At 45.2% G+C, this 24,005-nt stretch overlaps 1 protein-coding gene and 1 long non-coding RNA gene across 8 annotated transcripts in view; one reads left to right on the top strand and one right to left on the bottom strand.

Annotated features, from left to right (window-relative positions):
* Window positions 1-24,005, top strand: part of LOC148014962 (serine/threonine-protein kinase BLUS1-like) — a 122,991-nt gene that overhangs the window by 53,053 nt on the left and 45,933 nt on the right. For all 7 annotated transcript variants that reach the window (XR_015688431.1, XR_015688432.1, XM_087665853.1 and 4 more), the window contains exons 3-8: window positions 9,243-9,364; window positions 9,534-9,578; window positions 9,690-9,771; window positions 9,869-9,937; window positions 10,082-10,252; window positions 10,351-10,416. Coding sequence is in view for 5 of the 7 variants with exons in the window: in XM_087665853.1 (XP_087521979.1) it covers window positions 9,243-9,364; window positions 9,534-9,578; window positions 9,690-9,771; window positions 9,869-9,937; window positions 10,082-10,252; window positions 10,351-10,416 (555 nt within the window). In the remaining 2 variants the exon portion in view is untranslated. The remainder of the gene's footprint in view (window positions 1-9,242; window positions 9,365-9,533; window positions 9,579-9,689; window positions 9,772-9,868; window positions 9,938-10,081; window positions 10,253-10,350; window positions 10,417-24,005) is intronic.
* The window catches only part of LOC148014963 (uncharacterized), a 108,351-nt gene that overhangs the window by 38,588 nt on the left and 45,758 nt on the right, over window positions 1-24,005 (bottom strand). The window lies entirely within an intron of this gene.

Genomic DNA, 24,005 nt, shown 5'->3' with positions numbered 1-24,005 from the left:
CTCGTCTGACTCAGACTGAGGCTCACAGGCAGGAGATGACAAGGCATGACAAACATGATTGCTAACAGCTCCTCTCAGATCCTGGATGTGGCAGAAGGCCAAGGGAGAAACGGATCTTGGGGTGGCAAGAGGAATGCCAAGGTCGATGAAGTCCGTCGATGTAGACTGCTGCTAAAGAAACTCCTCGCGATCCTGGGAAGCCCCCTCTAAAACACTAGGGGCCAGGGAATCCACAGCCGCATCACCGAGATCGTCCCCCGCTAATTGGGATGGGAGGTACAAGGGAACCACCGGAGGAGAAGGTGGGGGATGGGAAGGAACCTGTGGAATAGAAGGTGCACAAGCGGGAACGGGTGTAGCAATAGACTGCCTCGGAGGACCCTGCATCAAAGAAGGGGAATGGAGCCTGTAAAGCCCGCTCTCCTGCCAACCTGTAGATAAGACAACTCCTATAAAAGAATCCTCAATAACAACGGCATGCTCGGTGAAGATCACTTGTGTGCCAAGCCTCGTAAGGCCATAAACTGAGAGGAGGGGAAGGCCCAAATCCGAAACATGTAGGGCCTGGGAAAAGGAGCTCGAAGGTCGGTCGGTAAACAAAGGCAATGTGCCAACACCACTAATAGGCACCGATAAAATGTCACCAACAGTGACTGAACCCTCTGATGGATGGAGATCCTGTAACAAATCACCTCGGGGAGTCATATGACTCGAAGCACCACTGTCCACTAACCAAGGCTACGCAGAAGACACTGCAGCCACGGAAGAAGGATCCTCCTTCAAAGCATGGATATGAAGGAACACTGACTCATGGGTAACAGCTGGTGTAGAGGTAGAAGAAGGCTTCGATGTAGATCCATCCTTCGCTCCCGGAGGAAGGTGAGGGTACTTCTTCCAGCATTTCTCCTCGGGATGTGTCCCTTTCCCACAGTGTGGGCACTTCGGTCTCTCTGAATCTGAGTCAGAGCCTGAAGAACTGTCCTTCTTCTTAGCCTTTGACTTCGTCTTCTTCTTCTTCTGTCCTCCCGAACCTGCAACAAAGGCTCTAGTGGAGTCGGATCCACTAGCACTGACCTCTCTGAGTCGCTCGTCATGCTCCAAGACAAGCGGTAATAGCTCCTCCCATAGAAGCTTCTCACGGGTCCTCGATGTAAGAATGCTGGTGTAGAAGACATCAAACCAAGGCGATGGCAGCTGAGTCAAAAGAATCATAGCCATGTCTTCAGAAGATATCGTCTGACGCTCATCCCTCATATCTTGTAATCTGTTGATGTGGTCCTTCATGGAAGGACTATTATCAATAGCGAGCATCCGCAACTTCTTTTCGAGAGATATCCGGTGGGCAAACGTCTTCTGTTGATAGAGAGACACGAGCTTTCTCCACACGTCTGCTGCAGTCTTCAACCTGTGAACATGAACAAGGACAGAATCCTGCAAACTCAGAAAGAGGAAAGATCTGGCTCTAGAATTAAGCCGATCCCATAAGGCTGCACGATCCATAGATGTCCCATCTGCGGGATCCACCTTAGGCCGGAGAATAGGAACAGAAACAAGCTCCCAAAGATCGAAGGAGTCCAAGATACACTCCACCTTGTAGGACCATAGAGAAAAGTTGGAGCCATCCAACCGGTCCTCTTTGGGCAGCTGAGGAAGTACGGGTACTTGTACAGGGGGTACCAAAGGCTGCATCGTCGGCCCACTGGAAGGGGATCGCTGAGATACATGAATAGAAGGGGGACGGGAAAGAGGAATAGACTCCGGACGACGGTCCTCGTGATAGAAATCACGCCTCCGTTCAGATGAGTGTCGAGACAAAAGCTCGTCATCTGAGTTATCAAAGCCTGTAAACTGATGAAAAGACATCTTCCAATCTGCAAAACACCAAACACCAAAGAAAACTTTGCCGATGCCGAATAATGACCAACAGTCCGGTCACCAACCACCAAAATGCAGGCTGTGATAGCCTACAAACACCTAGAGCTGCAAAACGCAAGGGTATCTGATGAAGATCACCAGAACAGAAGCTGCCAGTACCAAAACGCAGCCTGGGAGTGGGTCGCCAGCAGGAGATGAGCCGCCAGGAGTGGAAACGATCACCAGATCAGGAAAACGCAGCCTGATGATGTGTCGCCCAGCTGAAGGAGGAGCCACCTGATGGTAAATGCAAGCAGGAGGGGTCGTGTGATGACGTGGCAGCCTTTAGAGAAGTCGTCTGCAGCAAACGCAAGAAGAATGGCCACCTGGAGGGGCCGCGTGGGCAGTTGGAGATGAGGGGACAGCAGCAGAAGAGGGGTGAGGTATCTCTCCACAAGGTTAGGTCCTCCGTGCTCTCAGTCAGGCGATGATACCATGTGAGAGTGCGCAACGGAAGAAGAACACGAACACAGAGGAGGAGAGAGAGAAAGTAGGGAATGAAGGAAGAAAATCTGCACTGACTGAAATGAATGCTGAATACACTGAAATGGACTGATCAGTCCCTGCACGCAGCCCGAAGCGTCAGTGAGGGCACCAGATCAGGCTGATGATGATGGCAGCACCGAAGACGGAGGAAGATGACGGAGTCGGAGTGTGCACCTGCCAAAGAAGGAGGGAAGATGATAATACAATTGACTGCCAAGTGGGAAATGGCTATAAATAGCCAAAAAACCCAAAAACTGGCCGACCTGAAATTTGAGGCCATAAATATGTCCGACCAGCATTTAATGCTGGTAAAAATGCCAGAATGCTCAGAAAAATCCCGGAAAGGGTGGACAATGTCCGGCAGGTGAGGCAGGCTGAAGAATGCAGAAACTGCCCCGGGAAATGCACATAAAATCCCGACTGGAGGAGAAAATGCACTAAAATGCAATAAACTGAGTGCTCTAGAATGAGCTACCTCCTTCGTCAAAACAAGTGATAGACAAGTCAGAGCTCCTAAAGTCCTCGTCTGACTCAGACTAAGGCTCACAGGCAGGAGATGACAAGGCATGACAAACATGATTGCTAACAGTATCATCGACAAAGGTGACAAAATATTTCTCTCTCCCTAAAGATAATCCTAGCATTTGACATACATCCGAATGTACTAACTCTAGAGGAGAAGATTTCAAAGAAAGATTTTTTACGTGACGTCTGTGCATGTTTGTCATAAATGCAACGATCACAATCTTCAAAATCAGCATAACGAAGACAAGGCAAGTAACCCAAACGAGAAAGCACTTTCATTCGTATTTGACTCATGTGTCCCAACCAGTCATGCCACAAAGAAATGCTTGGCTTCTTGGTCACGGCAACAACATGGTCATGCACACTAGATACATGAAGTGGATACAAAGTATCACTCTTACAAACTCTCACAATAACTCTAGATCCCTTACAGATCTTTCACTTTCCATCACCAAAGGTGGTATGAAAACCATCATCATCTAGTTGCCGTGGGCTAATCAAGCTCTTCTTCAACTGAGGCACATGCTGAAGTGTAAAGACAAAGCCATGTTGAAACTATAACTGCACATTGCCTCACATGCATAGTTGTCCCCAGGATCGACAACACCATGTCGACCCCCTGTATAGGCGGAAAACCACTCACGATGAGGGTGATATGAAAGGAAGCACTTGAATCAAGAATCAAGGTATGCATGCCATCATCTATATCTGCAAGTAAAGCATGTGTACCAAAATGTGAAGAGACAAAGAGTACATCACTCCCACTATCGTTGTCATGAGTAACTACATTCACCTCTTGAATTTTTACACTGCTCTTCTTAGGCTGACTGTCCTTCTTCTCTTTCTTGCTACCATCTGTCTTCTTGCCTTTTCCTTTCTCTTTCTTCCATTTGTAGCAGTCACGTTTAAAGTGACTCTTCTTGCCACAATGATGGCATTCAACATCTTTACCACGTGATTTATAGCGTCCCTTGCCATCATATTTGCCCTTTTGCTGTGATTTGCCTCTAGTATGTAAAGCACTGGAAGACTTACTGGATGCATTGTTGTGCCGATTCATCTCTTCAATAAGTAGAGCACTCTCTACATCACCATACAAAAGGATCACATTAGAATTGCTCATAGCAGTCCTGAATGTATCCCAACTCTCTGGTAGAGTGCAAAGCAAGAAAGTTGCCTTAAATTCCTCATCAATCATGAACTTCAAGGCAACCAGCTGGCTGGAAATGGAGTTAAACTCACTCAAGCGAGTAGACATTGCTGTACCTTCTTTCATACGCAAATCCATAAGCTTTTTCAGCCAATACACTTTGCTTGCAACACTCTTCTGTGCATACAGTTCTTCCAGTCTAGTCCATATAGCATATGCAGAATCCAAACCTTCAATGTTGAAGAGCAAGGCATCAGAAATCAATAGCTCTATGGTTGAGCGTGCAAGCTCATTCAACTCATCCCAATCATCCAGATCTATGTTCGCAGGCTTTGCCCCTTTGGTTTTGATCGGCTTTGCCTGCTTCTTTTGTAACATGATATTGCAGCACTGTTTTTGTCACATTGCAAAATCATGTGCGCCTTCAAGCTTCTTTATGTGTATCAAATTACTGCTGTCATTGCTGCTAGCCATGATTTTCAGCCCAAATGTGATAAAAAAAACCAGCAAATGCAGGCCCAAACTGTCACCCAAGTGACCAAGGTACAAACAAGTACCAATTAGCATTAAATGACCACACAGAAGTACAGATTTCAGATTCGTAATTAAGTTTTCAGAAGCACCAAACCAAGTGCTACAGCATTATCCAACTGATTACAGGTGTTCCAAGGGCATGTGCATCACATTACATGAGAAATCCCAAAATTTCAGCTGCAATTTCTGTTGTACATGTACCCACGGGCATAAAATTTGCCACGAACGGTCAAAAGCCCCAAAATTTTGTGCTCAAAAGCGTCAAACACACATCTGCATTTCCTCTGTCATGCATAGGACTGTCCAATTTTTCTAAAATAAAGCAATTTCAGCAAAACCCCCAAATTTTACCAAGTGTTGATGTCCAAATTGCACGGAATTCAACCTACATGTACATAAAATGACCAAATGCTGCCCAAATTTTGCCCAAATTGCAAAAGCCCCAGATTGCACAGGGTCCAATGTGCCTCAATGTCGAGAAATTGGGTTGATTTCAGCCCAATTTGTGCATGTATATTAAAAGCCCCAAATCTTGGGGACAAAATGTCACAAATTCCTGCAATTTCTGAGACAAATTTGTTTGTCTTGCTTCACAATCCTCAAATCTGTGAAAAGCCCCAAATTTTATGGGTCAAATGTTCAGAAATTTCACTCGAACGAGAAAAATTTCAACAATTTTGGCGAAACCCCAATTATAATGCGCACAATGTCTGCAATTCTGACGCAGATGCCTCAATTTTTCACGATAGTGCTCGGTCTGGTGAAGCCTCGACTTTTTGGGCCAAAATTGCACAAATTTGATGTTTTGTGCTTGCATGCGCGAACGTCAGCTAGAGGAAGGAGTTTGAAAAAAGATTTTTTTTGAAAAAAAGATTTTGGATAAAGAGTCCGTTTACCCATCAGGCCTGTCCCTCGTCCTCCCCATCGCGTTCTCGCCCCACTGGTCCCATCACCGTCACGCGCTTGCCCCACTGGTCCTGGCACTTGTCACAGGTCAATTGCAGCCTGCCACGCGAGGGCTGCTGCCCACTACCCTGTTCCACCGTGGTGCGTGTCATCAACTCGACTCCTGCTAGTCGCTATCCTGCCGTGAGCCTGAAAGCTGTCGCCTGGTTCACACCTGCTTGCCAGATCACGAAACGACCTGTCCTCTGTCTAGAGATGACGTTTTTGTCTTGCCCTTGCACCCTGGAACTGTCGCTTGGCAGAGACGTGACCTGTTGACCTGCACGAACTTTGAGAAGTACAAAAATGCCTCAACCGCACCTTTGATACCAGTTTGTAGGAATCGATTAGGCACTAAGATTGAGGCAAATTGTCATATGCGCAATGAGAGATAGAGAGAGCGAAAGCAAACAGTGTAGAGTGTGAGTACGTTTTTGGTACAATGACGAGTGTACCACTTTAGGTTTATATATATATATATATATATATATATGCAAGTACAATGTGCTAAGGGTGTATTCACACCCGTACACATATAAAAGGCATGATGGCCCTTTATTCCCAACAAAGTGGAGCAGGTTGAGGTGCCCGTTGTGCACGTCCTCCTAGAGGAGGAGTAGCTGGAGCCACAACTCCACGTCTAGCTTCTTCTCTAGTGACATAATCCCAAAGATTTTTCGCCACAAGTACATTCTTAATCATGAAGGACCAAAGTGAATAGTTATTTCCATCCAATCTGTCCTCCTTGGATACATAGGTGAAGACATCTTCTCCATGATTTGCCATAATAATCAATTACCAAAAGAGGCAAAAGACCAATGTTGAAGCAGGATCCAACTGGAAATATGAAATTTTCCAAAAATTGCAAGAAATAACTTTGTGCAATTAGTATATAGAGATGCACTCTATCAAAACTATCTTTAATGCGGGCAATCCAAGGTGCAATCGGTATTCAAAAACACTGTATCAGCAAAATCCACAAAATTTCTTACCCCAGATTTGTTCAAAACAGTCTATGAATGACTTTAACTGCAATACATGTGCCAATGTCCTAAAAAAACATAAAATCCCTAAAAAAATTTATGAATGTGTCGAGAAATTTGCATCCAATTTGTCCTAGACATGTATCTCGAATGTTGTGCCTGTTGCGTATGACCCCCCTCTTCTAGAAATTTATTTTGGAATAAAATGATAATTTTCTAAAAAATACCTTAGTGATAACGTGGTATTGCTGACGACAGGCGGGTAACGTGGCTAACGTGAGGACGGTTGGACTGGATGTTGCAAGCGAGCCGGTGGACATTAGAGCTGTGGTGAGCTGGCACAGTGGCGAGCGGCAGAGGACCGGTCTGCAGTGGCGTCGTAGTTGGCAAGGCTGTTGACAGGCGGCACAGGAGACGTGACAGATAGGCGGCGCTGGCGACTGACGGGCATGACATCTGACGCTTCAGACTGTGACTGACAAGCCAGCTGACGTGGTGTGCAGCAGCACAGGGGAGGACAGGAGGCAATCTGGCATGTGGTGCAAGAAGCAAGTCGAGCTGCTTGAGGTCGTGGCGAATCTGACGGGCCAGAGTTGAACAGAGCCAGAAGCTCCCAAAGGTTGAGTGGAGCTGAGGAGAACCTGAGCTTTAGCTAAACAGAGCCGATGCTGCTCTAATACCAAATGTGAGAAAGGCAAGATCGAAGCTCAGCACAGAAATCAATAGACAGTGTGAGAGTGAAGCACGACACCCAATGCAATAGAGTGAAAGAGTGTAAGAGTGTAAGCTGAAAGTACAAGGTACAACCCTTAAACCTTAGGGTTGTAGGGGATGTTCACACCCGAACACGATAAGTGCATGTAAGTGTGTGTCATAAGCACATACGAAATAATACCATAAGTCTGGGGGAAAAAACCTCTCCTACCGAGAGTAAAAAGTGCCCCAGTGTCTTGCTGATCGCCGACACTCTTATGTGAGGGTAGGCGTAAGTTAGGCGTGAGTGAAATACCCAACACCTTTTAGGCTTAACTTTGGGCCTCAGAGGGGGTGTTGAGCTAAAACACTCTTTATAGTTGATTAGCATCTTAAAACAGCCCCAAAACATGTTTAATTAATGAAAAACGCAAAACTGGCATGGAGTTCAAGAGAGTTTCAGTGATCCCCCAAAACCCTAATTTTTTGGGCCACCCTTTTAACATCTATAAATAGATAGGTTGCCCACTACTCAATCTCATTCCTCTTGTGCAAATTTCAGCCATCAACCTTCACCCACGTGGCAATCTACCCTTCGCGATTGCTGCTACTTCTTCCACAACTCCTCGAATGCCTGCCCTCTTCATCCATTGCTACTACCCACTGTCTAGTGCCCCACACTTGGCTGCACTCAGCATTCGGGTCACTGCTAGCCCCTCCTGCTACTTGCGTTTGGACTCTACAATCCCAAGCATTAGGTGGCAGCCCTTCACTCCTCCACGTGACCTTTTGGAGCTTGTGTTTGGCATGTTGCCCCTTTGCAAGCAGCTCTATCACTGTGTTTATAGCTTCCTACTGCCACCCTCTGCTCCTGGCATCATCCCTGCTCTTGCCTCTGTCTTTGGATTGCCCAGTGATCAACGTTTGGTGTTTTTTTTTCTTGGTCTTCTGCACTCAAACACTATAGTGGTCACAACACTTGGGATCTGTCTTTAGTGGATGTCACTCTCCGACTCTCCATTGTTCTACCGTCGGGCATTCTATATACTCTTACATTCATTTACAACATTCATTCACTTCAGAGTTTCTTCTCTCTATGTTTGTCTTTGTGTTTGAGTTTTGAGTTTTGCATTTGCATTTTGCATTTAGGGTTTGAGTTTTGCTTGTCACTGTCTAAGTCTTTGTGTTTTAGTCTTGGTCATACATGCTATGTTTCCTTAGTGCAAACCCTAGCATATCTTCACAAGGAGCTGTAGCACTACCTGAATATAGCACAAAGATTTGAAATTTTACGTAGGAAAAGCTGTGCTAGAGACAAGTTAGAGGAGAATGGGTTTCTAGCACCACCTAAAGGTAACATGAAAATGCAAAAAATTATGTAGCAGAAAGAGTCAACTCATAGGAGAAGAGATCTGTAGCACTACCTAAAACTGACCTACAAATTTGAATAATTATTATATAGAAAAGGTGCACCATTTTCAACTTTTGGTCATAGGCTGCAGCCTGCATCTCTCTTCAGCTGAGATGTGTACTACTCAACAGTCCCTAGAACTCTCTGTAAAGTGGCACTCTTAGACATTTTATTTCATTATCCCAACTTGAATTTCCTTAGTTAAGTTGTTTCCATGTGAGCTGCCTATTGGCAAAAAAATTAATGTTTAGGTTGAATTGTCTTCAGCTCTAATGTACCATATATTGTGAGGGCTCTTTGTTCATTATTGTGGAACCTTCTCTGAGAGGGTATTTGTGAGATATAGTAGGTTCTCACCAATGTCATCACATGATGTTGAGATTATCAAGCTATTGACCTGCAGATTGCATCTGACATTGAAAATTTGGCGACCATTTGTAAAGTACTGTGCTATTTCTTATTGTATGGCTTTTGTAGGAATAATTCAATCTAGTTGCCTGAGTAAACAAGAGTTGTGCCGCTGGTCATTAGCTTATTGTCAATTTCCTGCTGTGTTCTCTCTTAATCTTGTTAAAGATGACTGTTTTACATGGATTTCCAGGCTGGCAATGTGCTTATTGATGCAAATGGTTATGTAAAACTTGGAGACTGGGGGGTGTCAGCTTATCTGTTCCATGGAGATAGACAGCGATCAAGGAAAACATTTACAGGCACTCCATGTTGGTTCGTTCCGGCACTATAATAGCATTACCTTTTCAAGGCTCACAAAGCTTTCTATTTATTTGTTCGGATGCTTGCTTAAACAGGACAATTTAATGCTCCAAGTAGTAAGTAATCATTTTGCTTTGCTCATGCATCTGATTTCTATTCATACATTTCTGGGCCTTGACAGGATGGCTCCTGAAGTTATGGAACAGAAATGTGGCTATGATTATAGGTGTGTATGGATTACAATGACTATTTTGGTAGTGTTCATGTTGGAGGTACTGTTTCCAACTGTGAACACAATGACAGGCTGTGCTCTATAATGCTATGTTCTTTTTGTCAGAGCTGATATTTGGTCATTTGGAATAACGGCTCTTGAGTTGGCTCATGGGCATGCACCTTTCTCAAAGTTTCCTCCAATGAAGGTTTACCTTCCCAAGTACCTTCTTCTATCTCATCTTATTATAATGTTGAAAACCATTGAGCACTGTCACCTACTAATTTCTATGTGCTGATATCCAGGTGCTGCTAATGACCATTCAGAGTCCTCCTCCTGGCTTAGACCATGAAAGGGACAAGCGTTTTACAAAGGTGATTTAAGGAACATATAAAATAAGCCACATAAGTTTGCAGAGGTAGTCAGTAACAGAATATAAAATGCATTGAGAGTTTTGACAGCAATTCTTGATGTGGGCTTGAGGTTATTTTGTTTTATGGATCTTTGGTTGAATCTAGGCATTCAAGGAAATGCTAGCATTGTGCCTTCAAAAGGATCCAAGCAAAAGACCAACTGCCGAAAGGCTTCTGAAACATTCATTTTTCAAGCAAGCTAAGTCCAACAATTATTTAGTACAGAAACTCTTGAACGGCCTTGGTCCACTTTGCGAGCGTGAAAAGATTCTAAGAGTGAGTACATGTACATGTATAGTCATGACATTAGGCATGCAAAATTTCCTGCTTTGTATACTAATGGTTCTGTAGTTTCATCTCTTTTACTTTTCCAGTTCAAAGATGCAGACCTTCTTGCTCAAAAGAAAACTGCATACTTGGAGGAAGAAGAGATATCAAGGGCAAGTTTTATTTCACTCCTATGCAAAGTATTCTAATTTTATAATGAAGCTGATGCCTGAGAGAGCCTCTACTTTCCTTGATGCTCACAATGATATCATGTTTTGATTTGGTTTCTGTTGAGACCATAGAATAAACATGTAGTTTGATGGCCTTCAGAAAGAGGCCTCTGAATGATCCTTTTAATGAGAAGCTTTCTAGGTGCTAGGCATCTTCATTTGAGTATCTGGAGTTGAATGATAATATGGTAGCTTGTGCCATCTCTTTTAGTAGTAGGGAGCCACTTTTATATTGAAAGCCCATAGTATCTAGAAGGTATACGGCAATCATATGTCATATGCAGATGGGTATGAAAGTACAATTGGAGTATGATTCATGCCTTGGGGCTGAAACATATGTTGCCCTAATTTTGATTTTAAAATCCAAGAAAAATGTATCTAAATCTAGTATTTTATACCAAATTGAGTCTCTATGAAAGTACAATTGGAGTATGATTCATGGCTTGGGGCTGGAACATATGTTGCCCTAATTTTGATTTTAAAATCCAAGAAAAATGTATCTAAATCTAGTATTTTATACCAAATTGAGTCGCTAAGCTAACAAGATGAATGAAAACTAGAATTTCATTGTTTCAATAACTTTAGATTCTACAAAATAGTCATCAGTTTAAGGCATTCAATGGTCAAGACACAACATTGATCAGCCAAAGAAAATTCAGATTCAGATTTCCAGTCATTTGAATCAAGACACAATTAAAGCATTGATGGCAATTGACTGGCATGTGATGCTGTCTACAGGCAGGATACACCTTTTTTTAAATAAAAGGTGTATGTGATGGCAATTGGCTGGCATACGATGCTGTCTACAGGCAGGATACACCTTTTTTTAATAAAATCATCAAGTTTTTGTCTTTTTCCAGTCATTTTTTCCCCAAAAGTAGTCAAGTTTGAAATAGGATATTATACACCACATTTCATATGTTTTTCATAGATGTACATTAGCAATCATACACGTCTGATAAAAACTGCAGTTCAATGTGTAATGCACATCCTTGTGGGGGCTCTTTTACAAAGATGATGATCATGCAATGCAAAGGGTAAGTACAATAGGGAAGGATGCTGATGTCCAGGACAAGAAGGTCAAAAGTTATAGGTACGTGAAAGATAGGAATCCCCTCTCAACCATGGATATTGATGTCGAAGGAGGAGCCTAATATCAATCTTTGCGTGGTTGCTGAGAACCATGTGAAGGAGGATAAAGAAGAAGTATCATGGCTAGAAGTGGTAGGGGTAAGCTACCATTGTGGTAGGAATAAGAGATGCATGAAGATCTGCCTCAACAATAAAAGTCTCCATGCCAATAAAAGAACTAGGCTCAAAGAAAGATGAAACCACAAAGGGAACGGCTAGCAGGACATGTCTTCTGCCACCCAGTGAGAACCAATGTTAATCTGCGATGTTAATCTTTAACTAAAATACAAAACCTAGCATGGAAGTACTAGAGAAGACGAGAACTAGCGTATCAGTGGTTCATATCGAGATGATTTGGTGCTAAGGAAAGAAAAATAATGTAAAGCTAATGTAAAAATAAGATGTAGTGCAAGATTAAAAATGTTGTGAGTTAACCAAGTAAATGAATGTGTGTAGCAGAAGATAAATGAAAGCCTAACGCAGCCTAAATACAAATTAGCCATTGGGTCTGACTCAATTAGCCCAATGAGCTGAGAGTAAAAGTGAATGCTAGAGTAGCGTGAGGATATACTAGCCTAGTGTATGCTAAGGGACCTAAAAGGTGCTAGCCTAGGGGTGTTGCCACCATTAAGCACATCTATCAATATGTCTCAACCAAGGCAAATCATGCTAAGGGGAAGAAATTGATCTAACTGTGGCTACATTAGGTGCCATTGCAAGAGTAGCTAGATGATCTTGTGGTGTGAAATCTAATGTGCGTGGTACAATATACTAATCACCCATACCTTCACCTATCTTGAAAGGTACAAGTGGAGGGATTATCCATATGCCACATGTCCAACGGTGTGCCATTGAGGGTGGATAGCAAGAGAAACAAGAGCTGTGGGTGGAGATGTTGGAAGAGGAATCCCTCTTGGCTGCCCAGGGTAGTACCGCTTGTGGGTGCAATTGTGGTCTGCTATGAAGTGGAATTAGGTGGAAGACCTTGAGCCTTTTACAATACTTCTCGTCTACATGACCCAAGCGCTTGTAGTGAGTACAAAACCTATTCCTTTTAGAGAGTTGCTGCTAGATAGGTCTAGTGTCATGAGGATGCGAAATTTTAATGCTTTCCTTAGCATTTGATTAAAAGTTAATTAAATGTGCAAAGGTGACCTGCACATGTGAGGTGCAAGTTAATTAGTTTATCATGTGGAGAGCTTAGGACCTCAAGATATCAATTGGTGCCAAAGACAAAAGTTGCAAAAAGTTATGCTTGATAGGTACTAGGTCGTACCTGGTGTCAAATTTGGGTCTACACCAATTTATTGGGCACTAATATCAATGGTGATATTAGAGACTAGGCATTAACTAATAAATTAATGTTGGTCTAAAGGTCAATAACTACTCAAGGATACTTGGGAGACAAATTTGTCTAGCTAATTTAATTATTGGATAGTGAAATTATGTTTCTAGATACTAAAATAATTATTAAATTAATCTTCGAGATTAATATTACGAAAATTAATATAATAAGTTGAATAATTCTGAAAAATAAAGTTAGAAGGTTGCCACTTGACAAAACATGCCCATGCAAGTGGGAAAAACGTTTTCGAGGCTCGGAGAGAGAGGGGGGGTCATTCTAGCCTGGTGCAAGCTTAGAGAGAGAGAGAGAGAGAGAGAGGAGGACATGCAGGTCGCTTGGTGCCCCATCGTCCATGCTTGCTCGTAGCCGTTTGAAGCCGCCGTCTGGCCGTCGCCCGTCGCCTGCCTCAGATGCCGTCGTCGCCCGCAGGCCTGTTGACGGCCTCTGACGCCGTCGTCGCCCGCAGGCCTGTCGCCTGCGGCTGAGCCCTCCCCCCCTGCTGCCTGTACGCCCATCGACTCCGTCCCTCGCCCTGCTTTCGCCCGCCTGAGCTGCGGGCTCTGCACCTGCGTTTCGCCCGTTCGCCCTGCGTCTTAGGGTTTCTGCTGGCGAGGCCCTTGCCCTGCGCCCTCGACTATCCTACTCGGCCGTCGACTGCCAGCCCTGTGTTCCACCCTCAGGCCCCTGCACTGTTAGGGTTCCGCCCTGCCACACGCGTTCTTGGGACAGGCCACAACTGAGGCTGATAGGTAAAGTTCAAGTTTCATCGGCTGTGCTTGTGGAATCCGCCCTTGGACAGCGCTGCTGTATAGAAAAGAAAGAGAGAGAGAGAGAGAGAGAGAGAGAGAGAGAGAGAGAGAGAGAGAGAGAGAGAGAGAGAGAGAGCGAGAAGACAGCACTATGGCTGGCCTGGATATGGATTTTCTCGATAGGACGGTGGCAGCCCTTGGCCCTGATTCTGATGCAGAGGAGCCAGAGGATATGGTGCCATGCACAGAGGAGCTGCCTCCGGGTTCTGAACTGCCGGGTGTTGAACTGCCGCCTGCTGGCAAACGCTCCAAGCATACTTCTGATGAGCCAATGGGTCCTCAGGAACGTTCCTATGCGCAAGTGGCCTCTGATCTTGTGGATTCGCAGGAAATTGACTGGGAGCATTTGCTAGACTTTGCCAATACTCTGCTTGGCGATTATGTCCAGCATAATAATGAATCTTTTTCTGAAGCGGGAACGGATGATGTGCTGGAAGCCATGGTGGACCCCAAATCAGTCTTGCGATCCTTCTCGGTATTTTATGATCGTGCAGTTATACTTTTCTTCACTGGCGGGATCCCAGTGCTATCGCATATTCGCCAGTGGATGCACCATTTATTGCAAGGGGACTGTGTTGAGGAGATCTTCCTTGGACCTCCCGGCTTTTATGAGGTGCTGTTGAAATCGGAAACGCATCGAGCTGAGCTCCTGTCCAAGTTGCCACTATTCTTTGATCGCCGCTTGGTCCATGTGGTACCATGGCGCCCCATGGCCGACTTCCAGCGTCTGCTTCAACGAGAATGCCCGGTGTGGGTGGAAGTGGAAAATTGTCCGGCGGTCTATTGGCCAATGTTGAAGGATGCGATGGTGGTTGTGGGAACAGTGCTGGTTCCCCCAAGCCTCAGGGCAATGAACCGCAACCGTTTATGCATGTTATGGGACACGGCTAGGAAAAGGCCCGCGTGGCTTCGCCTCAATTGTTCAGGCATGCATCCTCTGCATTTTCGCTTGAAATGGGGCAACTTTGCGGGACACTGCTTTTCATGTGGTAAATTGGGGCATTTCATGGCTGAATGCCCTGAAAGGCAACCGTCTTCGGAGGATGCGCAGGTGGTGCTGCCCAAGGATGACATGGTCCTTGATACCCCGCCCCAGGAAGCCCTTCAGTCACCGCATGTCATGGATAAAGGCAAACAACAAGTCCTGGGTTTGGATTCCCGTCGCACTGACTGGATTGAGGCACGTCCAAAAAAAGGTAAAAAGTTGGATGCAGGCCTGGCGGATCCTGGGCCTACTGCTGCCCAGGATTCCGTCCGCACGTATACGCGCAAAAAAGAAATGTTCACTTCACAGCAGGCTGCGCGTACCACGGCCCCGTCTGCCCCCTGTACTCAGTCGCCAAGGAAAGTCTATACCGACGGCCCCAAAGGCCCTCCTGCTAAGCTTGCATTTGATACCAAAGGTAATGTGATTACGCCCTGGGATTGGCGTTATCCCCGCCCCACTCCCAAGGCGGTGGATTTCCCTTCTACCTCTAAAGCAGGTCGCCAGAATTCGTTTGCAGTACTGGCTGATTTTCTAGATGAGGGCGTCCTGGATGCTCTCGCGGAAAAGGTGAAATCGAGGCAATAGGCGCCTCGTTCCTGACTTCCTTTTTTGAAGATATAGGAAGATAGCCACGTGGAATGTGCGAGGCATTTGCTCTCGCCATAAGCAACATGCCATGTGGACCGTCTTGCATGAGAACCAGTGGGATGTATTGTGTGCAGTTGAGCACAAAAGTCACGGTCAAGCAGGAAAAGTTGTGGATTGTCATGGATTCCGTCTATTTTATGCAGGCACCCATGCTACGCACTATTCAAGCGTGCTGATGATTGTCCACGAGAAATATCAGCCTGTCCTTATTAAAAATGATGTGCAGGGCCGCTTTCTGGTTATCGAAGTCGTATTTGAAGGAGAGATTTTATGGCTATTGGGCCTCTATGCTCCGAATGATCCCGCATCCTGACGGGATCTGTGGTCCACTTTGCAGGCCTCCATGTCCCTTGGCCGACGGGGGTTTTTGATGGGAGATTTCAATATGTGTGTTCACTCTTCTCAGTCCACTTCAGGGCATTCGGTCATGGATGCGCCGGAAAGCCGGGTGTGGAATTCCTTTGCTTTGCACGTACTTAAGCAGGATCTTTGGTCGTGGCTTCACCCTTCTTTTTCAGGGTTTACTTTTCATTCCGCACAATATGCAACTACTTGGTCACGGCTGGACAGAATGTATATCATACAGGGGGACGATTTTCTTCCCGAGATGCTGGAAATGAAGGTCTTGCAGTAGTATGCATTGTCGGATCATTTCCCCCTTCAGCTGGAGATGCGGGCACAATCCATTGCACCTTTTATGCAGTTGCTGGATAGGCTCCCTTTACGTTTCAACTCCTCTTATTTGAAGCATTCAATTTTTCAGGGCTATATGCAGCAATTGATTGAGAGGTTCTTATTGGACTTCGCCTCTGAGGGCTTGCCTTCATTTGCACGCTTGCTCTCTAATGTACAGTGGGTTGCTCGGCAGTATGGGATCCATCATGCCTCGCTTTGTCGCCGTCGTCGATCTGCAGCAGAGGAGTTACTGGCTTTGGTCCGTTCCTTGCTCCTGGATTCCCCGGATGATGATTTTCTGCTGTCATTGGAGAGGCGTTTGGCCCATCTTCTTCAAGTATTTCAGTTGAAATCTTATCAGCAGGCCAAGCTGCATAACTTGACTGACACATTGCAAGATAGTGCCTGCCAGTCTCATAAGTTCTTTCGTGCCTTGCATGCGTCTCCGGCTCGCGACAATATGACCAGACTCCAGGATTCGGAGGGTTGCATGGTCACTGATCCGCAGACCGTTGTCAATATGTGCAGAAATTATTTTATGGAACTTCTTGGTTCTTCTCCCTTGCCTTCTAGCCAGGTTACGCATGCCCGCTCGGTCTTCTATCATCTGGTCCGCCAGCAAGTTCCATTGGATATGCAAGCCACTTTGGAGGCGGATATTTGCGAGGAGGAGGCTATGGATGTTTTGTTGCACCTGCCAACGGATAAAAGTCCTAGCTGGGATGGTCTCACTAATGAATTCTTTCAGAGCTCGGCCACGCAATTGGTGAAGCCATTGGTGGTCATGTTTCAGCAGGTTTGGGAAACAGGGGTCATGCCCTCCTCATGGAAAGAAGGCCTTATCAAACTGATTCCAAAGGTCCCTTCGCCGTCAAAGCTGCAACACTGGAGACCAATCTCTTTGATGGGCTCCATGTATAAAATCTACTCCAAAGTGCTGGCGAATCGGCTTCACAAGCACCTTCCCACTATTGTGCATCCTCTCCAATATGGTTTCATTAAGGGCCGCAACATTCTGCATAATATCTTAAATGTGCAAATGGCTATTGACTATGCGCGACACTCCGGTCAGGAAGTGGTATTGATTCAATTGGACTTGGAAAAGGCGTTTGATTATGTGGACTGGTCTTTCATTGCAGATCTCATGTCTGCTATGGGCTTTGGTACCCGGATGTCCCGATTGATCTACACCATTAGTGCAGGGGCTTCATCCAGAGTTATGCTCAATGGTGGGGTTACAGAGCCCTTTGTCCTTGCACGCTCAGTCAGACAGGGTTGTCCTTTGAGTCCTCTTTTCTTTGCCCTGGCAACTCACCCGGTCCTTTCAATGTTATCCTCCATGGCAAATTCTGCTCAGCTGGCAGGGTTGTCTCTTCCTTTGGGCCAGCACTTCATTAGCCAATCTTTGGCTGATGACACCTTTATGATTTTGCAGGCGGACAGGGACAACATTCGCAAGGCATTAGATGTTTGGACGCTTTTTGGTCAGGCCTCGGGGCTTCGCATCAATGCCTTTAAGTCAGCCATTCTCAGTTGCACGGAGCCCGATTTACAGTCATTAGGCTGGCAAGGCTAGGTGGTTTCCCGTGGCTCTATTGTCAGGCATCTTGGATACCCATTGGGGGTGGATGTACGGCCAAAGGACCTGCTGGAGTGGATTTCACAAAAACTGGCGGCGAAGTTTATGTACTGGAAGTCGCAAGCGTGGCCCTTCCATGTCCGCCTCAAAGTGGCTCAGTCAATTATGCTCCCAATGCTAACGTATTTCCTGCCATTGTTGCCATGGACGCCTACTACTTTGAAGGCTCTCACTCATCCCATCCGTTTCATGCTGTGGAAGAAGGATTCCCTGAAGGCAGGCATTTCATGGATTTCCTGGTCACATACATGTACCCCTAAGCGCATGGGTGGTGGAGCTCTTTTGGATGCAGAAAATCATATGCTAGCTCTCCGCTGGCCCCTTTTTCGTGCCATGTGTGTGGATCATCACCCGTGGACCATCATAGCTCGTTATTTTCTTGAGGACAGCGGGCTCTGCCATGGAAACACTTGGCTTCGGGCCTCCTGGTGGCATGTCCTTAATGCAGACTCCCGTTTTTCCAGCCCCTCTTCCGCTTTGTTACTGCACTTGGTCGGCTCGTGGAAAGTGGTGCTCCAAAAGGCCCGTTGGCACCCGGTAGGGGACCGCTTGCAGACTAACTCCTTTCAGCTGGAATTGTTGGCAGTATCGCAATTACTTTCATGGGAAGATAAACATCAGCTCAGACTGAGATTTAACCGCATGGCCCGTTTAGGTGTGACGTCGGTTGCGGATGCTACCCTTGCCACTCGCAATGTCCTTGTATCGTTTCGGACTGCTAGACGACTTTTCAAGATCTCGCGCGGATACCGTGATTTATGGGGAAAGCTTTCGTCGGAACTTCAGGGTAGGCAACCCTTTCCTGCCCTGGCTGTGGATCGCCCTTGGCAAGACTGAGACCTTGCAGGCCAGTTGAGTCTGGAAAAGGCCTCTACTAATCAGGTGTATCATCTTCTCATTCAGGATCACCAATGGCTGGGTGACAAAGCTAATACTGTTTGGGGACTGCGGAAATCGCTGACATGGTGGCAGACAACGCTGATGGAGGGCTGGCTGAATAAGGCACCTTTCAAATGCAAGGTCTTTCTTTGGCGGGTAATGATTGGTGGTCTTCCTCTTGCCTCGGCCCTTGCCAAGCGTCGCATCTCGAATGGCACTTGTTTCTTCTGTGCCACAACGGCGGAATCGGCCCGACATCGTTTCCTTTCTTGCCCGCTCGCCAAGAATATCTGGTCACTCTTGTCGCACATTTGGCGCACTGTGGTGGGGTCCTCACTAACTCCTTTCGACTGGGTTTTTGTGCGCCCGAAGTATCCCACACCGCCGCAGTTGCATATGAAGATCTTATTTCACTTTTTCAGATTCTGGGGATGCTGGCACATTTGGACCACGCGCAATGCTTTTCTCTTTGATTCGGCCTCTAATGTACCGCGTCATATTGCCAGGCTTAAAGGCCTCTTGCATTGGCAGCTAGATCTCATCCAACACTCAGACTTGCTCCCTTGGGAGGATTTGCTTCCTTGGCATATGGCAATTGCCTCTGGGTCGTTGCCATGATTGGTGTAACTTTTTAGTGCATTACTACGGGATTTCCCACACGTTGGCCTAGGGCCCTCGTGCCTCTTGTAATCAGAAAGAGAGAGAGAGAGAGCAAGAGAACTTCTTCACCTGATGGCTTAGTGTCATCAACTATCTTGTAATCAAGTAATCTTGTATTTTTTTCGTAATTAATACAATTACCTTTTACGAAAAAAAAGAGAGAGAGTATATACTTTTACGAAAAAAAGAGAGAATATACTCATTTACATTCATTAACTGCTCACGCAAGTCGTGAACATAGTTGTCAAGTACGAAAGGTACGATATGGTACGGTACTATAAAATACGGTACTAATGGTATCTTATGATTTTATAAGGTACAGTACGTGTTAGTATGAAAAAAATTAAGATGATTTTTTAAATAACAAAAATCATTAATCATTAAATGATAGATCATAGAATACATGTTTAAAGTGGAAATAGCCATTTCATTACACAATAAGATGAATACATGAGGGTGACTATCATGGTCACATAGGCTGCGCAAAACAAGCGATACAACTATAGTCTAGTATATTTGATACAAAAAAAAAAGACCTATGTCATATGAATCTATAATGAGGCATCACTATCATCATCATCATAACCATCAGAGTGCTCATCAAGAGAGTCTGAAGATGACTCATCAGCATCTAATGATGACACACACTCATACTCATCCTCACTGATGCGGTTACCATCATCATCAAATGATGGCTCCCCAGGTGGTGACTGTGTAGGTAAGTAGTGATGTCATCATGAGGCATAGGATGTGAGCTACTAGAGCCTCGTCTTACATATATCTGCAAGCCACTCGAACCACCTCTCCTCAATGATGGAGGGCGTTGAATGACCATGCCCCTGCTACCACCTACTCGAACTTCTCACCCACGAGCACACTGATTGCGAGTATCACGAGTATCTGCTGCTATAAGCTCTCTATAGAGCTCTACAAAAATCATCTTCTTCTTCTCGTCCACCTCCTTATGTATACTCAGAAGAGTGTCGCCTGTCAACTTGAATGTATCAACATTCACCTACACAATGCAGTGATGCATGTAAGATTGATCATTGTAAATGCTGAAGTCTAAATTTTAAAGTATAAAATTCAAAGTTTAAAGTTTAAAAGTTAAAATAATAAATTTTAAATGTTACGGTTAAGTGTCTAAACTTTACCTGCTTTGGACTACCCATGCTCATCATAGCCCTCATCATGCATAAGTTAGTGTGGCAATAGACTAGCCACTCTAATTGTCCTGTGCTAAGCCGATTCCAAATCTTTGTGTGAATGAGACAATAGGCACTCCAATTTCTCTCATATGTACCCGAAGAGCAATCCTGGGCAAGGACCCTCATGGCTAAGGGCTGAAGGGTCTCCATTGCATATCCAAAGTTTTGCCACCAAAATAAAGTCTTTACAAGTGACTAGGAGAAGTGGGAGAAGCAAAAGCCACATGCCCTCTCTGATCTGCATAGCATCCTAGCTCCTCCAACATTGCATTGTGGTTATCCATAGGGACCACACGAGTCAAATAAGCAAGCTGGTCCAAACGGAACTCTCTATCATCCATGACCGCTGGTGACTTGTAGGCAGGATGTACCAATGCGGCAAAACCATGGATGGGCTTATGCATCCATGCCCATCTCCTCTCTGCTATCTCTAAAACATGTGCATGTTGTGTCTCTCTAATCACTGTACAAGCACGTACCTCTACCAATGCCGCTCTAAAGAAGTGAACGAGAAGGTTCATGGTGGACCCCTCGCAATCACTCATACATAACACCCTATAAAAGGGAGTCACGACAATGACAACGGCATTGACTTTTTGCCAAAACTGCTCATTAAGGCACAAGTGCTATATGTTTTTGGCCTCCTCTGTCTCATGCTCATCCCACTCACTCCATAGAGTGGACACCACTGTCGGGCCGCAGCTCATAATGGCGCTCCAGCAATAACCACATGTAAGCAAAGCGAGTTGAAGATAGCTTCTTCAACTCCAGTGTGCTATGGTCATGATACATCGAAAGCACCTTTACCTTTACCGTGAAGAATGCGACAATTGATGTAGCTTTGCGGACCACCCTCTTCACCTACTTAAGCTTTCCAATGTCCTCCATGAGCAAGTCCAAATAATGACTTGCACATGGAGTTCACACAATCGTAGGGAACTCGGCCTCAAGCAAACCGCCCATGCGCTGACAATTCGATGCATTGCCGGTAACAACTTGTACCACATTTGAGGGGCCCATCTACAATCACAATTTACAAATTACAAGTATACTTCTTACTAACAATACTTGGAAATTGGAGGTTAGATTGAGAAAGAGTCTAGAGAGAGAAACTTGAGCCTTTCAAGTTTCAACTTTCAAGTTTCAACTTTCAAGATTTAAGAATTGGAGGTTAGATTGAGAAAGAGTCTAGAGAGAGAAACTTGAGCCTTTCAAGTTTCAACTTTCAAGATTCAAGTTTCAACTTTCAAGTTTCAACTTTCAAGATTTACCATCTTATTCCATTGCTCTTGCTTTAGGATATTTAATGCAAGATTGCACTCAATCACCATGTATGCAATTTCAATGTCTGCAAGTCGTTGCCGTTCGCTAAGAAAGGCAATTGATCCACGCACATGACCGGGAGCTTGAGAGAGAAAGGATTGTCTCTTCGGCACCACGTGAGCCTCCACTCTTTGTCTTTTACCGAAGCTGGATGCAGATGTGGAGCCCCCACCACCTATGGTAGAGGCCTCTCCCGCATTGGTTGAAGATACGCCCACATTGGATACTTCCTCATTAGTAGGCATAGGAGTTGGTGCCGATAACCCACATCCTTCTCCTCTTGTGGATCCCCCTCTCATCTTGGCGAGAATCTCCTCCGCAATGTTTTGAGGGATCTCCTTGCATGGAGCAACTTGTCCCCCCCGTCTTGGAAAGATGTTGAAGAAGCTGAGTTACACCACTTGTTTAGCGCTTCCCGCAATACTTTCATGTTCAATGGTGGGAGTTGGACTTCTTTGTGTTTCTCTCCACATGGATCGCATAAAAATTGAAGGCCTCATGCTTCTCACGAGTTATGGTGCCAATGACAGATAAAGAGGCCCGAGATATATATATATATATATATATATATATATATATATATATATATATATATATATATATATATATATATATATATATATATATATATATATATATATATACATACATACATATATATATATATTAACGTCTACATAAGGCCAATGTGGCCTATGAGACAAAATCCAGATTACATCCATGTCTAATGTCATCTCATCAGTAAGGTAAAGATAACATTACAAATAAGTGGGTGGCCTATGAAACAATACTGAAAATAACTATACGATGGGACTATACTAGGGTTGAACCATGTGTAGTGTTGTTCCATTGATAGAAAAGAAAAGGAAAGGAAAGGAGAACTAGATCTGATAGAGCCATGTACAAAACTGTGGTGGAGACTATGGGCTGTAGTTGATCTTAAGATCTACACATGATCTCAGCTATGATGCGGTCCCTAGCTGATTCACTGATATGCCTTGTGGTGAGGTCTTCGGTGTCTCATGATAATGGCTCTAATCCGACTATGGTGTGGCCTCCTCAGACATGGTCCTGGCAGACAGGGTCGTCGTGCTCAACGAAGGGAAATGGCTCTATCCAATGTGACTCCACGGCGTGGCCTGTAAGGTGTGTGGTGGGGTGGCTCTGTCTCTGCTAGGCTGGTAGTGTCAGTAGGGTCGGCTCTGTAGAAGAAGTTTGTCATTGCTCTCTGTATGTCCTTCTGGATGAGTTGGCCTCTTGTCTTGCAGTAGTGCAGTTCGGCGCCTCTCGAGCTCCAGGAGGAAAAGACGTAGGCATCTTTGGTCCTCATACTCCATGACGTGACGAAGAGGTCCAAATCCATCATGGAAGAGAGAAAGAAAGAAAGAAAGAAAGTTATATTAACGTCTATAAAAGGCCAAGTTGGCCTATGAGACCAAAAGGTTACATACAAAATGTCTGGGAAGTTTTCAAAGTCCCAATAAAGCTAATATCTAGTGTTATGGTGAACTAGGTGAGTAGGTACGAAATGGTATACAGACTTCGATACAATCTAGATGTACTTCAAGTGCAATGTGGAACTGCTCATGGAGCATGGTCATCTTAAGATGTCTCACTTGGGCCTGTCTAGCATGGAGAGGATGAAGTAGTGGTGTATGGCTCCCTGGTGGCGTTGTAGTATCCGCTGTATTTGTAGGTGATGTCTCCTGTGGGGGCGTGAGCCTGTTGGGTGTAGGCGGCGAGCTCTGTCTCTCTCTGTAGCTCTATCCAAGGTGACTCCTCGAGGTGGGGCCATTGGTTGGTTGGCTGCAGTCCTTGTTGTAGAGGGTTGGCCAAGGGTCTGTAGAGCTCTTGGAGGGTGCGTTGTTGTGTGTTCCTGGCTGTTTGGTCTCAGGCCCGTAGAAGGTGGTCTCTATGTCGGCATAGCTCCAGGAGAGCTCGAGGCATTTCTGGTCTGGGAAGTCTAATGTTTAGGAGAGTGGCCCAAATCCCTCCTTGAAGAGACAGTGGAAGCTGCCTTTGATCTCATAGTACATTGGGCATCTACATATGTAATGTTCTTCTGTCTCTAGCTCCAGCTGGCAAAGTTGGCAGATCTTGTCCTCTAGGGGTTGAGAGTCCGCTCCGTATCTACCTGTCTCAATCCTAGCTGGTTTGATGACGTACGGAGTTGCCCGATGGCACTTCGGACCCCTTGGGACAGGTGTACATCCATGTATCTCATGTG

This window comes from Lygodium microphyllum, chromosome 24, assembly GCF_053477565.2.
Source record: "Lygodium microphyllum isolate KBCC chromosome 24, Lygodium_microphyllum_v1.1.10, whole genome shotgun sequence".
NCBI lineage: Eukaryota > Viridiplantae > Streptophyta > Polypodiopsida > Schizaeales > Lygodiaceae > Lygodium > Lygodium microphyllum.
Note: the sequence above shows the minus strand (reverse complement) of the source record. Positions and strands in the feature narration are given on the sequence as shown.